The sequence below is a fragment of the Trichechus manatus genome, unplaced genomic scaffold (assembly GCF_000243295.1).
Source record: "Trichechus manatus latirostris isolate Lorelei unplaced genomic scaffold, TriManLat1.0 scaffold00002, whole genome shotgun sequence".
Lineage (NCBI taxonomy): Eukaryota > Metazoa > Chordata > Mammalia > Sirenia > Trichechidae > Trichechus > Trichechus manatus.
This window is the reverse complement of record NW_004443938.1, coordinates 9191812-9204363: the sequence shown is the minus strand read 5'-3', so window position 1 is coordinate 9204363 and position 12552 is coordinate 9191812. Positions and strand designations below refer to the sequence as shown.

Sequence of the window (12552 nt, the reverse complement as noted above, 5' to 3'; positions counted from 1 at the left end):
AACCATGGAACTCCTTGAAGAAAACCGAAGGGTAAAGCTGTAAGACCTTGTTTTTTGGGGGTTGTTTGTTTTGCATTTAACCCACAGTCTTTATTTCATTTACTTCAGTGTCAACAAAACCTTTTTTTATAATTGTGTTTTATGTAAAAGTTTACGGCGCAAATTAGTTTTTCATTCAAAAAATGTTACACAGATTGTTTTGTGACATTAGTTGCAGTCCCCACAGTGTGCAGCGCTCCCCCGCTTCACTTTCCACCCCGTGTTCTTTGTGTCCATTCGTCCAGTTTTCCTGTCCCTTCCTGCCTTCTTGTTTTTGCTTTTGGGCAGGAGTTGCCTGTTTGGTCTTGTATCCTTGGTTGAACAAAGAAGCATGTTAGTCATGTGTGCTACTGTTTGTTTTATAGGCCTGGTCTAATCTTTGGCTGGAAGGTGGACTTAAGGAGGGGCTTCAGTTCTGAGTTAGCAGGGTGTCTGGGGGCCGTAGTCTCGGGGTCAAGACCTTGTTTTTGACACTGGGTTCTTAACAACAATAAAAAAATTAGATAATTTTGACTTTATGAAAATTAAACACTTTTGTGCGTCGAAGGACTTTATCAACAAAGTAGACAAAACATACATAATGAGAGAAAATGAGGACAGCTATATCTGATAAAAGTTTAACATCCAGAATATATTTTTAAAAAAACTCCTACAACTCAACAATAAAAGCACAAACAACCATATTGAAAATTGAGCAAGGACTTGAATAGCCATTTCTCCAAAGAAGATATACAAATGGCCAACAAGCACGTGAAAATACGCTCAAGGTCATTAGTCATTAGGAAAACGCACATCAAAACCACGGTGAGATACTAGTGTGTGCCCACTACGATGGCTATAATCAGCAAAACCAAAAATGGCCATGACCCTTGCTTCAGTAAATAACTTTTTGAACGCCAGGTTATTGAGAATGTTACTTCCTTTGTGGTAAATGAATGGCCTCACAAACATGGAAGCCACGGAAGACGAATCTGCAAATTCTGAACTCTAAATGTCTTAGGAGACAATAGTTACATATAAGATGTTTATAGGGGGCAAGATAGATCATATCACCGCTTATCATTAAAAACAGATTGCCCCCATAGATTAAAAAGTCTATCTGAAGATATGAATCAGTGCAAGTATTAAACATAGTGCAAATATTAACTGCAATGCAAAGCAATTTCGTTCTCTCACGTAGTTTCTAATCAATTGCTAATCACAAGGATAAAATTACAATTAAAAACAGATGACGGGCCACATGCACCATTTCTCTAAATCTCTGTATACATATAGCTATTTAATGAATGTATAGGCATTTCTTTACTGTGAAAAAGGTCCTTAAAAATACTGCTCCAATGTCAACAAAGTCCTACCTCAGGCCGTTTGGACGCTGTAGGCTTCTTATTAACATCCACCATCAGAAAATGAACTGCTTAAAATCCAGATGGTTATAGCATGCAAGGTTGACCTTAACAGATACAAACTTGGTCCAGGAGGATTTGCAGGATTGCCCTAGGAGGGCCAGCGGGGGCTGCAATGCCCCCGCGGTGACAGATCAATGAAAAGGTAAGGTGTATGAATTTCACGCACAAGTACCTGTTACATGTTTAGGAAGCTCTGCTGATGCAGCTGCTCTGTCTGAAATCTACAGGGTTCACCACGGGAGAAATGAAGGTCACCTACTGGCATTAAAACCGACATGGTTCACATTTCAAAGTACCGATGTCAGTAAAATATTTCTTCTGTTTTCATGAGTAACTGACCCCAAACAATACAGCTGAATAATCTATATCCTATGTGGTAAGAGTTCAAAAATTGATCTCTCTCCTATTCCTAACAGCTCCTTAAAGCTCTCTCCATCTAATTTCTGATTAATTTCTTCTTTGACTTAATTGAGGTTGAAAAACTCCATTAAATTCAGAAGGGATTTCTAAAAAGAGCTCTTTACTTGAAAAGAATGTGTTTTCTGTGTATTGCATTGCATGCACACACACACACACACAACAGATTTACTTTCATTCCAAGCAGCCACCATTTATTTAACTCTCTTTGATGCAAAAAATTGTGCTGGATGTTGAAGACAGGATCAGTCAAGTTTGCACATCAGTCTAGTTCGGACCTTGTCCTTCAATCAGTCTGCAGTTTCTTTTAGAGGAGACAGACTTGTATGCAGCTCGGGTTTGCCACCAACCTTTTTTTAAAGATAGGCACACAGTGGCAAGTTCGGACTTCTTCCTGTCTCCATATCTCATCCTTCTGCCAGTATTTTCCTTTTCAAATCCACGTTCCCCTTCCAACCTCACCAGTTATCCTTGCCATTTATAGTGCAGAGAAAACTGGGACACTTCAGGGGAGTGTGTTGTGAACACAGAAACACAATGGGAAGCACGCAGACCTTGCTTTGCATGTTGGTTCAGCCACTAACTTGTGGTATGACCAGATGAATTTTTATAATGTCTTAGCCTCAATGTGTTCATCTGTAAGATGGAAGTGAAGCCCTGGTGGCGCCGTGGTTAAGAGCTCAACTGCTCACCAAAAGGTCAGCAGTTAGAATCTACCAGCCACTCCATGGAAACCCCACGGGGCAGTTCTACTGTGTCCTATACGGTCACTATGAGTCAGAATCAACTCAACGGCAAGGGGCTCATGGGTATAAGATGGAAGTACAAATGATTTAAAATAAATTTAGGGAAAACATTACAAATCATTAAATACTACATTTTACTATCAAAGAAAGCAATACAATCACCTTTTATGTAAGGCTTTACACGTGGAATAGAGTCTCTTTTCTGGAAGGGTTTATAGCAGTACTCCCTCAAGATTCAATTAGATAAGAATGCCCCAAACTTTTCCACAAAAGACTCACTCGAAGCATAAGTAGAGAGAACTTACTCCCATGGGGTCTCAAGCACAGTGTGAAGTAACCTACTTCAAGTTACAAGTCACATCTTTGAAATTTCCTCTTTTATCTTAAAAAATTACAATGTAATTTCATTCTATTTTATAATGTACTCCTATTTATTAAAATAAAAATTCGGTATTCCTGATCAGTTAGATTATTTGGTTTACTTCTCCCTATATTGCTATGTAAAACTAACACTCCAAAATACCCCTCATTATTAGATGAAGGTGTCTTTGCCCCTGGCTTGATGTACACTACTTGGGTGGTGCTGATAACAGGTGAAAGGTACAGATTTGTCTACTCAAACAAGGACTCTAAGCCTACAACATACACAAAAAAATTGTCAATGATTTTTCATTCTGGAAATAAAGCCACTTACTGGAAAAGGCTATGTAAAAGACTTCAGTTAAATCATAACTGAGCACAACTGGAGTCTCTGACTGAGCTCTCCACAGCCCAATGCCTGGATAAGACCATTGGTTCCCATCTGATCCCAAAATGATAAGAAGGAGTTAAGTCGACAGAAGATAACCATTTGCAATGTCTCAGACATTAGAGGATAAAGACCTTTGTATAATTCTGAAACATAAAAGAAATGCCAAAGATGGCCAAACTTACAATGTGAGTTAACAAGAGAAGTCTAAGATATACCAAAATGCTTTCAAATGCGAAGTCACTAAGATTCCAGTTGCTCAACTCTATTTTCTTAAATGAGTGGATGAATAAATGAATGAATGAAAAAGTATCAAAATAATGTCAAAAGACTGTTAAATCACTCTCCACCAGGGACACCGGGAGCAAATACAAATGGACTTGGAGATAATTTCTTCCCTAATGTCCAAACCAAACCCAAAACCAAACTCACTGCCATGGAGTCGATTCCAACTCATAGCAACCCTATACAGAGATTCCAGTTGTACACCTTTCAACCTAACCAGCTATCCTTGCCATTTACTGTACAGAGAAAATGGGGATCATGCTGTGAACAGAGAAGAACAATGAAACCACGTAGACCTTGGTTTGCATATTGGTCAAATATCATGGTAACGATTCTTTTTATTTTGCATATTTTCAAGATTTAGCTATACAAAATGCGAGAACAATACTATTATAAAGCAGAATAGAAATACTGTTTTCCCCCAGTGGTCTCTGATGTTAGGGTGATGCCAGCAAACACACTCTGGTTGAGGCAAGATCACTTTGGCTTTGCACGTGCCATTTCTATATGGCTTAATAATGTTATTTCTGAGTCAAATGGAGGTACTGGGAATGTTCGGAACCTTTGTGATGTGCTTTCCACTGGAAATGCTGCGCCCATCTTATATATGTTTTCTACACATTATAACCACACATGTGTGATGTGGGAGGCAGTGCCATGGAAAACCTCATCTCCACAGACAACTTCCGTCAACGGCCAGGACCTCCAGCCAGATTCTTTCTCCTTGAACAATCTGTTTCTAAGCTGTGAACTAGGATGATCCCACACATTTCTAGTCCTTTAGAACCAGCCAGGGCTTTGTAGATTAGCTACTCTGATTCCTGGATTTTATAAGAAAACTGAAATCAGGCTACTCTACCAAGGCTAAAGAGTTAGCTTAGTGGCATTAGGGCTCCTTGGACCTAAGTTATTGGAACATTCTGAGTATTATCACTAAAAAGGGAGATGCAAGTGATGTCAATTTCTTATACAAGAGTATATGTTTGTAAATCAATAATAAATCAATAAAATTTCTACCTGCCATTAATATGAGAGGGGGAATAAGAAACCATATTTATAAATAAACTGATGCATTCTTCAGATTTTAATCTTTTATGGGGTTAATTGTGTCTAATTTGACTAATGATAAAACACAAAAATAAATAAAATTGATAATAAAAACTTTTATGTTCAAATCCATAATTAATGGTGACTTTTGATTTACTTCCAGGAAGATAAAATATTTCAAAGCCAAAACCAAAGGAATGTTTTTAAACATAAATTCAAACCGAGTAAACCTTATATTAATAAAAGACACACTGATATTACAAAATAGTGAATAAAAAAGTAATTGCTGAGGGCGGATCTGTTTTCCAGAATCTTCCTCAAGCTTTCGTACTGAAAAAAGCTTTGCAACGCCCTCTCACAATAAAAAATACAAATAAACAACTGGAAAATGCTCTAACTTGCTAATAATAATTTAAAATAAAACAAATGTTAAGGATAAATAATTTTCTTCATTAAATAGGAAAAGACTAAATATATAAACATTTTTGGAAAATAATTTCCAAAAAGATTTTTGGAAATAATTCAAGGAGGAAACGATTGAGGGAGGGAGGCTATTACAATCTACAATGGTGTCATTTTTCTGGAAGGACTGAAGTTGTCAAGGATTCCATTTTACTTGGATTCACAATCAACACCCATGGAAGCAGCAATCAAGAAATCAAAGGACGCAGTGCATTGAGCAAATCTGCTGCAAAAGACCTCCTTAAAGTGCTGAAAAGCAAAGATGTCACCTTGAAGACTAAGGTGTGTCTGACCCAAGCCATGGTGTTTTTAATTACCTCATATGCATGTGAAGCTGGACAATGAATAAGGAAGACTGAAGAATTGACGCCTTTGAATTGTGGTGTTGGTGAAGAATATTGAATATATCATGCACTGCCAAAAGAATGAACAAATCTGTCTTGGAAGAAGTACAACCAGAATGCGCCTTAGAAGCAAAGATGGAGAAACTACATCTTACATACCTTGGACATGTTATCAGGAGGAATCAGTCCCTGGAGAAGGACATCATGCTTGGTAAAGTAGAGGGTCAGTGAAAAAGAGGAAGATCCTCAAAGGAGATGGATTAACACAGTGGCTGCAACAATGGGCTCAGGCATACCAATGATTGTGAGGATGGTGCAGGGCTGGGCAACGTTTCTGTAGTACATAGGGTCGCTATGAGTCAGAACCGACTTGACGGCACCTAACAACAATCAAGTACCTTAAAATTATCTATAACCATAGACCTTCTATATCCATTTCTATGACTCTGTTCTTACATTTGAAGCCTACCAATATCTGTATAAATATTTATAAGCATAGATTTGAAGCAGACTGATCTCTGTATATTTAACATATTTAAACAAACTAGAAATAATCTAAATGCCCAACAACAAGGAAATGGTTAAATAGAGTAGAATGTTTCCACATGAAAAAACAAGGGAAACCCTCAATGAGAGGAATTGACACAATACCAGCAACAATAGGCTCAACCACACGGAAAATCACAAATATGATACAGAACCAGGCAATGTTTCCTTGCGTTACACAGATTGCTACCAGTTGGAGCCGACTAGACAGGAACTATCAACAACAACCATATTCCATGTGATGAAATCTTAGGAACTTACTAAAAATTTTTGTTTTCATGGAATATTTCATGACAGGAAACATTTACCAAGAAGCTGCATTAAATGGACAAAGCCAAATATATATCTCCAAAATGATTAACCAATTCTACATACACACACACATCCACGCCATACATACATGTAAACATTCAGGCATAATCAAGACCCCAGAAAGAATTAAACCAAAATATTACTAACCATGAGGGTAAAAATAATTTCCAATTTTTTTTTATAATTTGTTGTGAGTGAATTCTAATTTAGAAAGTAAAACATTATTAGAATCCAACAACAGTGATCACCAAAGTACATCTCAGAGGACTGGGCGCTCCTTGAGCAGGGATTATGACATCTCTACACTGAAACCCATCAAAGGAAGAAGAGAGATTCACTTTGTCTATCCTACATATAGGACACCCCTTCTGTTGTCTTATACAGGAAGGGACCTTACTCAATCAAATGGTTGCATAAATACACCCATTTAAATCTCACAGAATAGAGTAGCTTCTGTTTACAAAACCTCCCAAAAGTAATAATATATTTTCTTGCAACAGGAAATATTATTATTTCAACAGTTATCTCCCTGTGTATCTGGGAGGCTGATTTCTTCCCAAAGATGTGGTAAGTTATTAACATAAAGGTGACAGTCTAGCGGCAGGGAACACAGAGGGCAATGTTCATGGAAAGATAATATGATCATCGCTACATATTTTAATGTCATCTTTATCAACTTTAATGGAAGGTTTTAAACCACTGGCTGGTGGGCTGCATTCTGACATACAGAAAAATGTTTTGAGTTTGCCTTTGAAAAACTGAAAAGTGATTTTAATATCATATTGCTTTCAAAGCAGTTGATGTTGCTTTCCAAGCAATTGAGCCTTCATTTTTAGCATTTTCCAATTCCTTTCCTGAAATACTAGAAAAATCATTTTAACTGTTCTTCCTCCATGTTAAAAGCATTAGCTGTATGCAATCATTCATTCACCTTACCAAGGAAGGCGAAAATGGTGCGTTTATTAGGCAATATCTGTGGTGTCCCTTTTCACAAGAATGACTAGATGTTGAACAAAAGATAAACATGTCTCATATTTATTCCTTCTTGGAAACGAGTTCTGTTCGACACGTTATTAAGGTTTTTAAGCTTCTGTTGATCACAATCTTCTTTAAATTTATTAAACAATGGAAGTATCATGTGAGGAGTATTAATACCTACTAATCAAAATCATAGAGTTTAAATGTAACTTTAAAAGCCCACCTACTACAGTCCCAAAGATCAAGGAGATACAACACTTAAAATGACTAGGGTATATACCCGTCGTTGCTTAAAACTCTGGAACACAGAAGATTATTTGACATTATTCATTAATTCATTTTAGCATTTAACTCAAAAGTTCTTCCAAGATAAGAGCAAAGACCCCTCTTTTGCAATTTGAGCCTCTAGCCAACCTCAGAGAATATGTATTAAAGTTCATTTCTTTTAGCCTGTTCATTTGAATATTGTAGAGTAAGCAATTCTGCTCTGAACTTTAACACTCTGCAGATTAAATAGACTTATAGTTTCTTATAATTTGTCATTTCTGCTTAAACTGTAATTCAAATTTAGTCATTTTCTTTTTTTTTCCCGAATAGATCACCTTCACATTTTCATTCTCTTCACAGGGTTTAGAAATAATCAGGTCCAAAACTACCTACAGACTTTCACTTTTGGGGTATAATTTATTTGGTGCCCTAATATACATACAGACAAATACATCAGAGAACTGAAGTGCAAAGGAAAAGACCTTCCTAAACTGAGGTGTTATGGCCTGTATATTCCAAGTATAACGAGGTCATAAAGAGATTCCATTCCTAATTTTAGCTTCATGTTTTCATTTTATGCTAGAACTCACAGGTACTAATACCGGAGTTTGCATTTTAATGTCAATTAAGGTTACACTATTTTATGTTAGTCTAAACATTACACAGAGTCTAAAATATCCCTGGGCTCCATCTGATTACTAACGAAACTAAGTATATGGTACTTTAAATAGTTTCATCACATTAAAATGTACCCAAATTGGGACATCATCAAAATAAAGCCAGCCTGCCTCAGGACAGAGAAATCACAGAGGAAGCTTCACTGGGAGAACAGCATTGGGAAGGAAAGATGTCGCGAGCGGCAATTTTTTCAGATCCTTACCTGACGTCCGTACATGTTATGCAACTAATGTCCCGAGTGTTTGTCGTGATCAGGTTCAAAGCTACTGATGTTTCATTGTCAGAGGTTGGGTGTGCACCACATTTAAAGAAAAATTCCTGCAAGAACAAGAAGTCAGATCACACACTTGGAATTCCAGCTGGCCATTTTTCCTTCTCTAGACATTTCAACAGTAAGCGATCTCTTCTGGCAAGGGGAGAAATCTGTCATTAGCTGTGTGAGCTGGAAATAAACCAACACCAAGTCCTTTGAGAAATACTAATGCCCTAGGGACAACTGGTCAACGATTCCCGAGTTAGAAGGGTCCGGCTGTGTGTGCTTGATCATCCCTTCTTTTCCTCTTTAAGCCAGCCGCTCGGACATATACTTGGTGCCCTTAGCTTAGCAATGCCCTCTCTGATGAGAGTCTGGTAGAATAACAGCATATGAATGCAGAAAACCTATCTCACAAATGTGGAAAAGGGGAACCCTGAGCCAGGAAATGATCTGCCCAAAGTCAAATGCTAAGGGGTGAAGCCAATAAGTGGCCCAGGCTTCCCTAGGGGAAATCCAGTGCTTTTCCTAAAGCATCACTATACAGTTGGTCATTTAGCAACAAGAAAGTATTATGGAGTAAGGAATCTAGAAAACTCTCCTATGAACAAGCACGTAAACATATGAACATACGGCTCAGGGGCAGAGTATGGCTCTCCCCAGCCTAATTGAGAGCCATCTTCTTTTCCTGCCTTTCCCTAATCTGCTGGCTGTTGAGTTGACCCCAACTCATGGAGACCCCATGTGTGTCAGAGTAGAACTGTGTTCCATAGGGTTTACAATGGCTGATTTTTCAGAAGGAGATCTTCAGGCCTTTCTTCCAAGGCCCCTCAGTTAGCAGCCCAGCACCTTAGCTGTTTGCACCACCTAGGAGACCCTTCCCAGGTGAAACAAAGATCCTTACTGCTTATCTCTGGGTTAGGCTTCTACTGCCTACTCCCACACCAGGCAGCAGGGTTTGCTCTAAACGGATGCTTGTCTCTTTAGTTCTTTTCCCGAGCCGTGTCCTGTAATAAACCAAACCAAAACAACCAAACCCATCATTGCCTTCGAGTCAATTCTGACACATAGGGATCCTATAGGACAGAGTAGAACTACAATACACACCTTTATGTTAACTTACCACATAGGACACATTTTCTTGCTTGATAACATTCTCCTCAAACAAAAATTTTCTTTTCACTTTTCTTACCTTCTCCCTTCTGCTATTTCTGTTTGTTTATATACCCCTTTTTCGCTTTGATACACCAAGGTGTTTGCTATGCTTTTTGCCAAACAGTCTCTACATCTTCCATGAAGCTAACATCTGTGAAGCTTAATTTTCTGCTATGGTACAAATTTTATATAAATAGACTACGGAATGATAGGAGTACCTCTGCCCACTATACATACTCATATCCCAGCTTCATTTGTATATGTTGCTGTTGTTAGGTGCCACCGAATCGGTACCTGACGCACTGTGACCCTATGTACAAAGGAATAAGACACTGCCAGCTCCCGCATCATCCCCATGACTGGTTGTGGATCAGACCCTTGAGATCCATAAGGTTTTCACAGGCTGATTTCTGGAAGTAGATCATCAGGCCTTTCTTCCTAGTCCATCTTAGTCTAGAAGCTCTGCTGAACCAGTTCTGTATCAGAGCAACACACAACCCTCCACTGATAGATGGGTGGTGGCTGTGCTTAAGGTACATTGTCTGGAAACTGAGCCCAAGTCTCCCCTATGGAAGGGGAGAACTTTACCACTGAACCACCGATGCCTCATTCATTTGTACACAAATACTTGGAATGTGGAAAGTATGTTCTCTTTATACAATAGAAACTGTGTGGGCAGCCTTGTAAAGGGTCGGACAGTAAGCATTTTCAGGTTGCTGGCCAAATGGTCCCTCTCAAAACTGTTCAAACCCTGCCTTTGTAGCCTGAAAGGTGGCAGTAGCCAATATGTAATGGACAGGTATGGCTGTTTTCTAATAAAACTTTATTTACAAAAGCAAGTAGCAAGTGGAATTTCTCCTGCAGGTCACACTTGGTCCATCCCTGTATGGGACGAAGAGGCATTTATGGAATGCTTTATTTATATTTGTATCCTAATAGAGCCTGGCCTAGAATAGGCATTAAGTATATTTTCTTAATGAAAACTTAATAAATTTATTTAATAAATGCTATTGGCATCCCTTTATATACTTGACATCACCACCCTTAATTTGTGCTTTTGCTATCTGTAAACTAACCTACCTCATTCTCCTCTAACAATGAGATGCAGTGGGCTACACCTGTGGGTCTCAAACCCTGGTGTCTATCAGAAGCAACTGGGCATGTCGTGGGGCTTGTTAAACTACAAGGTGCTGGCCCCAACCTAGGGTTTCTAATTCAGTAGTTCTGGGAGGGGCCTAGGACTTGCCCTTCTAACCAGTTGCTGTTCCTTGCTGAGGCCCTGTTACTGCTGCCCTGAGGACCACACTTTGGGAACCATGGAGTTACACCAACTTAGTGTGAAGTCAGTAAACTATTTATTCTCCCAAAAGACCTCCGCTGTGGCTGACCTTGTTTACCCCTTGCTGTGGAGTCAATTCTGACTCATAGTGACCCTATAGGACAGAGTAGAACTGCCCCATACGGTTTCCAAGGTGCACCTGGTGGATTCGAACTGCCGACCTTTGGATTAGCAGCTGTAGCTCTTAACTACTGTGCCACCAGGGTTTCCAGACCTTGTTTACTGCACCTGAAAATTATGCCACATCTCAGGTACGTGTGTTACTCTCCAAAATCTGGAGTGTGTCATTTTACAGAGACGTATCCTGAAGACAGGTGTTTGGAATAAAGTAAGAGCATTCCAAAGCTAAAACTCTTGGTGTGATGGGGACTTCTAGCAGGGGTCTGAGTCAAATCCTTTCTTGTTCTAAGAGACTCCATCTTGGCTTTCTACATGCAATCTGTCATACAATGCAGCTTGTCACTTCTGTGAAATTTTCCACAGTACTCTGACCTAGAAGAATGTAGTTTTACCTACCCAACTCTGCTAAAGGAAGAACTTGCAGTTAGAGATCGCCCACATCAGAAAAACGTAATCCAAGACCTATACAGTTGTTAGACCTGGTGTTAAACATGTGACCTTAGCTGTCGATTCTAAGAAGATGTCCCCTCTTAAACCCCTTAAACCATACTTGTAATTTTCCAACCCTTTCTTCTAACTAACTTGGCTTTTCTATATCAAAAGCTTTTTGTTTTCCCCTTGAGCGAAAGAATGCTTAGCATTTTCACGTGTGATTGTTTTATCCTTTCAACAAACTCTTTGCTTTCATACTTTCAGAGTCCACCAGTATAATACAGATCTAACCCAATTATTGTTGTCCTGGCCATTTCGCAGAAACTTTTTCGGCTTCCTGATCTCAGAAACGGGGCTACAGATATCTAGATGCCAGGAAACGTGTGATTTTAGTGGTCAGCCAGAACTCTGTCACCTGGAGTCATCCTTGCAAAAGATGTCAACCCTTGCAAGGATAGTCAACCGAGACCCTGAAACGTCCAACTTCGTAAATGTTACCCAGTCAAAAATGTCTTAGCTGTACCCTGTATGCAATTTGTTTCTTCATAAGCTTCTGTATCACTATAGCCCCCTGAAGCACTTTGTTCAGATTATTCTGACACTTCCCATTTTGGAAGATGCCTTTCCCAATAATAAAACCCTTTGTTGTTTTTAAATTTTAAAAGACTCCTGGTTATTCCACTACAACAGAACCCAGGCTGTTCTTAACTAGAGGCCACTTATCAATTTCAGATGCTATACCTGTTGGTTTGCGACAGCAGATGAGACCAAATGATGTCCTGGGCTGTCCCATCTGGGGCAGGTGATATGTTAATAGACCCAACCAGCTGCAGTCCTCCACCCCACCCCACAGGTGAGGGTGTGTCCATAGCATTGTTAGATGGAAAGCCCGGGGCGGCGGGGTGGTGGTGGTGAGAGAGCATAGGTTAGGATGTGTCTCGGCAGTCCTGTCCACGGGCCCAGGTTCTTCCCTACAAC

The 12552-nt window shown here is 39.2% G+C and overlaps 1 protein-coding gene across 1 annotated transcript in view; it reads right to left on the bottom strand.

Annotated features, from left to right (window-relative positions):
- The window catches only part of PRKN (parkin RBR E3 ubiquitin protein ligase), a 1016813-nt gene that overhangs the window by 701535 nt on the left and 302726 nt on the right, over positions 1–12552 (bottom strand). Inside the window, exon 5 of the mRNA XM_023728574.1 lies at positions 8478–8593. Within this exon, the coding sequence (XP_023584342.1) occupies positions 8478–8593 (116 nt within the window). The remainder of the gene's footprint in view (positions 1–8477; positions 8594–12552) is intronic.